The sequence below is a fragment of the Montipora foliosa genome, chromosome 2 (assembly GCF_036669935.1).
Source record: "Montipora foliosa isolate CH-2021 chromosome 2, ASM3666993v2, whole genome shotgun sequence".
In the NCBI taxonomy this organism is placed as follows: domain Eukaryota; kingdom Metazoa; phylum Cnidaria; class Anthozoa; order Scleractinia; family Acroporidae; genus Montipora; species Montipora foliosa.
In genome coordinates, this window is record NC_090870.1 from 22,053,427 (window position 1) to 22,058,426 (window position 5,000).

General features: G+C 39.2%; 2 protein-coding genes across 7 annotated transcripts in view; both read left to right on the forward strand.

The window, feature by feature from the left end:
* Positions 1–4,862, forward strand: part of LOC137992672 (uncharacterized) — a 4,904-nt gene extending 42 nt beyond the window's left edge. The window contains exons 1-6 of one of the 2 annotated variants that reach the window (XM_068838151.1): positions 1–1,649; positions 1,925–2,110; positions 2,240–2,459; positions 2,563–2,797; positions 3,248–3,350; positions 3,652–4,861. The exon at positions 1–1,649 is cut by the window's left edge and continues 42 nt beyond it. In XM_068838151.1, the coding sequence (XP_068694252.1) occupies positions 2,310–2,459; positions 2,563–2,797; positions 3,248–3,291 (429 nt within the window). In that variant the 5' untranslated portion in view covers positions 1–1,649; positions 1,925–2,110; positions 2,240–2,309 and the 3' untranslated portion in view covers positions 3,292–3,350; positions 3,652–4,861. Of the gene's footprint in view, positions 1,650–1,924; positions 2,460–2,562; positions 2,798–3,247; positions 3,351–3,651 lie in introns of both variants that reach the window. The other variant, XM_068838152.1, reaches the window with a different exon arrangement.
* LOC137992671 (uncharacterized) overlaps positions 1–5,000 on the forward strand; it is an 86,158-nt gene that overhangs the window by 50,894 nt on the left and 30,264 nt on the right. The window lies entirely within an intron of this gene.

Below are 5,000 nucleotides of genomic sequence, written 5' to 3' on the forward strand. Positions count from 1 at the left end.
TTATCAGGGCTTATGTCTCAGAAAAAGAGATGTCTCTCTTTTTCTCTTCTGATATTTGATATGTTATAGACTAGGCTGCATCCATGTTTCACTGCCCAAGTTATTGCAAGACTATTTTGTGCATTATTTGTCCAAATGAGGATCAACATGCACTAACCATACTGAGCATGCGAACAATACCAGAGCACCATTATACTGAATCACATCTTTCCAAAATAGTGAACTTCAACTTCAAGTTTTCACTGCAGCCCCATTGAATCTAATTAAGGCATTCAACTACCACTGTAGACAAACAGACTTCATCCCTTGCAGTATGTAAACATGTTGAAAAAACGGTTGCCACATTGCCATTAACAATTGACCTTTCCTTTCCTGTAATTTCTCTTTTGACTGGTGCACCACTGTGTCTGCCATGATCCAATCCTCTACTCCATGTATTTCGAACGACACCAAACAATGCAACGCCCTTTTCATTTTTTGTACTGATAATAAAAAGTGATCTGTTCTCTTCCCACTTACATGTACATCAATTGCCTTATGCTAAAGCTGCTTCATTTGTAAACTGCCAGTCCTTCACCAGGGCCCTGGACACAGTTGAATTCTTCATACAACTATAGGGGCAGCAGTGTAGTGTCAACTACTACTAGTAACACTGTAGTGTAAGACAAATAGGTGCCAAAATGGTGTATGCTTTCTTTAATAGATTAAAGTCCCTGTGACTGCTATTTTGTTTGCTTTTAAAACTTTTTGTTGTAAGTGTAAGGTCTCAGGAGATTGTTGGGGAAAATTGTAAGTTGGGATCTCTGTTGCAAATTGTCAGAGACTGAGCTATGACGTCAAAGAAGTAACCCCCTTTGCAAATGCCGCAAAATTGGAATAGTGTAATATGCCCAATCGGTGTGTTGTACATCCTGGATTCTAGTAAGAATATTTTGCTGCACAAGATTCCATTGGAGAATGACGAACGTCCTGAAGCTAATTAACTGTAAGTTGGGATCTCTGTTGCAAATTGTCAGAGACTGAGCTATGACGTCAAAGAAGTAACCCCCTCTGCAAATGCCGCAAAATTGGAATAGTGTAATATGCCCAATCGGTGTGTTGTACATCCTGGATTCTAGTAAGAATATTTTGCTGCACAAGATTCCGTTGGAGAATGACGAACGTCCTGAAGCTAATTAAAAAGACGACGACGACGACTGTGGCTACAGTTTGTTTGCACAAAATGGAATCCTACTGAAAACTCTAGGATCTGCTCTTGACATTTTTGACCCGAGGCCTTTTTCAGAAGACCACTAGAGCTGCCCTCTCATATTTTGCTTGTTCAGAGATTGAGTTCGGTGAAATAGGGATAGTTTCGGTGCCAACAATTCATCCCAGTCAAGAGAAGACAGTTAGTGAAGTCTGCACATGGGCCATCAAACCAACAGCATTGTCAGGTATTGTATTTATCATTTTGTAATAACTCTCCATCATTTCAAGTCATTATCAATCCTCTTGTTGTTCTGATAGATTATCCGAGAAGTCTTTCAAATGCTTCAAAGTGAAGTAAGCTCATCCACAAACGAAGATCCAGAAATTGACAAGTCTGGTGTTGTTGGTGCTGATGTCGATATAGTGCTTTCGAATCCTTGGAAGAATTAGAAACTCAGGTATTCAATATATCTAATATCCTACTGATACCATATCTTTAAGATAGATCGATAGATTTGTTAATTGTTGGTGTTGCTGCGACACGGTGTTTTTGTGTCACTACCACTTATTGGTGTATGTACTAATTACGTACACGTCTCATAGACGCGCTAAATTCCTAGTTATTATTTGTCATTGTGTCTAAAAAGAATAGAATATCTGACTCCATCATAGCCCGCCTTATACTTGATCTGAATTGATGTTTAACAGTGAGTTATAAATACTGTTACTCTAGGTGTGTTATGTGTCCATAACAACCCCAAACTGGCCCTGTACTGAATCCGAACGTCTTGGAAACAAAATGGTAATTGGTATGGAGGCGAAACATGAACAAGATCAGTCTATGATTCAGAAAACTGAATAGAGTGTAATACCTGACAATACCTAACGATGCTGTTGTTGATACAGAAACTGGAGGATGGTATGATTATTTTTGATGATTGTTAGTGTTTTATAGTTTGTGTTGCTTTTTGTTATTTGTGTCAAGTAAAAGTAGCACCATGACAGGGTATGAATGTCAGTTTTAATACATCAGTTCTATTGATCTAAGATATAGCAAATATGTCCACTGCATTGGCCAATATGAAAAAGCAAAAGAGCAGAGGATTGTACAGATAGACATGGATCTGTCTGCCAATCATCAAGACCAAATGGAGAGTGACCATGAGGATATGGACATCGAAGAAGAACCGGCATTCACCAGCGATGATGATTCAGAACACTCAGATTTCAATCCTGAGGCTGAGAGTGAGACAGAATCAAAGAAAGAGGTGATGCTTTTTGAGATGTAAATGAAAGATAACTTAGTTATGAATCCAGATTACACTGCATTTAGATGCGTCATAAAACAGAGTTTTGTGTTTTATTCTTTAGAGCATGGTCAGGAGACAATTTACAGTCACTGCCAAAGTTCATCATTTTCTTGTCCAGAATGCTCCTGCTTTTCAATGTGTGTCCTGCCTGCAAACGTGCCGTCCAGCAGTGTCCAGTAAAGAAACCAGTACAATGATTGAGGTCAGAACGATCTGCAAAATACAAAAAATTTCCCAAGCCTGTGAATCTTTGGTGAAGCCAGCCACAGATGCCTGGGACAAGGATGTCAACAGTGGTAATTTCTTATATTTTTTCTATCTTGTCTGGCAGCTCAGCCTTTAAGGTGCTGCAGCACATGGGCCTCAAATGTTTTTCACTTAGACTTATTTCAGACATCAAAGGGTAGGTGCAGTTGTCTTAAATTGCCTATCACCTCAGCACACTTTTTTTAACAGCGATGTAATTTGATTTGGGACGTCAACCCGGCATCAAACCCATTCCCTTTCATTGCTGTTATTGATCAAAGTATGACCACTTTGTCTTTCAAAGCCAATAAAAATGTGAAATTTCAATCTAAAGGTTTTCAAAACAACACAATGTCTTTGGCATGATTTTGGAGAATAGATAAAGTGGAAAAGTGTGTTGTGGTGATAGAGTACAGACCCCTTCAGTATGGAAGCCAAAGTTATCCTGGGTAAACTTTCCAACATTTTATAATGTGCAACCATTTTGTTTACTTTTACAGAAGAAATTGTACCCAGCTGTGTATCTCTTCTGGAAAAGATGTAAGGAGCAGAAGACTGAAAGACTGAAGGACATAGGCGAAGCCATTGTCATTTCTGGAGATGGTAGGCATGACAATACGATTCCACTAATCATAGAATTTTCCCTAGCTCAAGTAAAGCTTTCTAGTATAGAGCCACATCTTCTAACATTGCAGTCGTGGCAATTATTTGCTGGGCAGGATGTTTTGAAGAACTGCACCTTTGGTGTTTAATTTACGTTAACTTGCAGCTAGGCCTGATTCCCATAAAATACTTTCCCTCCCCTTTCCTGTATGCCTTTACCTCAAATTTTCCATCCTATCTAGACAGCTCCAATTAGACTCATTTAGACATGTTACTTAATGGCTATTTGTTAAATTCACAGAGAAACGTTGCTGGAAACAGTCCAGCCATGGAATACTGTATATTGGATTTGAAGACTGTATTCAGCAGCTGATACCTTCTGGGCTAGTGACTGGAATAGTCATTACAGATAGACACATGTTAATAGAAAAACACATGAGGGAGCAATTAAGCCATTGGCGTTTCACAAGCACCTTCCATGGTTAACAAAAGGTCAATTAAAATTGTGCGCGAGCGTCAAGCCACTGCACTTACAGATTTTTTACCATTGCGTACGATATGATTCGCGTAGCCCGCAATGCGATTTGCATCGTGCTCAAAGGTGGTAACTTTTGAGCGGTACTTTACCTAGTAGGGGACTTTGTGTCCTATTGTAATATTACCTGCCCTTGGGCAAATTCGTTAAATTAAAGGTACTTTAGCAAACACTTCATTTCCGGACTCTTATGGCTATGTAATTTGAAGTAAAACTAACGGTAAAAAGACACGACATTTTGACCGAACTTCCGTCATTATCAAGCTAAAAGTGAAGATAAAAATAAGTATATATATAAAGCAAAGAACTAAAAGTATGAAAATGTAAAAAAGGGGTGTTTAAAAAACATGCAAGAATAACATAATTAGAAATGATTAAAAAAACGTTCGCGTGAACTGAGTCTGAGTGTATAGAACATTACAGGGCTTGAAATTGTGACTCACTGGTCGCCAATGCGACCAAAAATTGAGTGCTAGTGACTAGATTTTCAGAACTGGTCGGCAGCTGTTTTATTTGGTACAGTATGGGGCCCAGATCTCGGCCACAAAACACGTAAACTTGTATTTCTTACCTTGGAATAGCCGTAAGGACTTGAAATTTTGAAGACAACTAGCTTCAGCATTCAGTTTACACATGTAAAGCTATCGACTGCTCAACACTGTTTTCTCCCGAGTAATAACGAAAATGGATGCTTTGTTCGTGGGCCCAGTTATCGGCCAGCGAGCCCAGTTCTCGGCCACAAAAGAGTGCGCTCGATTCCTCGGAATAAACAACGTTTTATCACCATTTTTGTTGTTAAGTCACTAATAAGGCTTGTGTTTGATATTTCGACCACAAAGTATCCTTAACGAGCATTGTTTCATGTTAGAAAAGGACGTTTTTGGCACACCTAGGTTTTCTCTTAACTGCTCCTTGGTAAGCGAGACTAAAAAAGAGTTGGGTATTTCAAAACGGGGTCCGGTACGTCAGAACTCGTAGTTTTAATTCATATCTACTGTCAGAACATGTCACCCCATTACAGTTTTACTATTACAAATGACTTGACAAGAAAACTCCATACAAAACTATGAGTGCTTTTTAGTGTTGTCGACGGCGCAGACGGCGAGCAGGGCGGC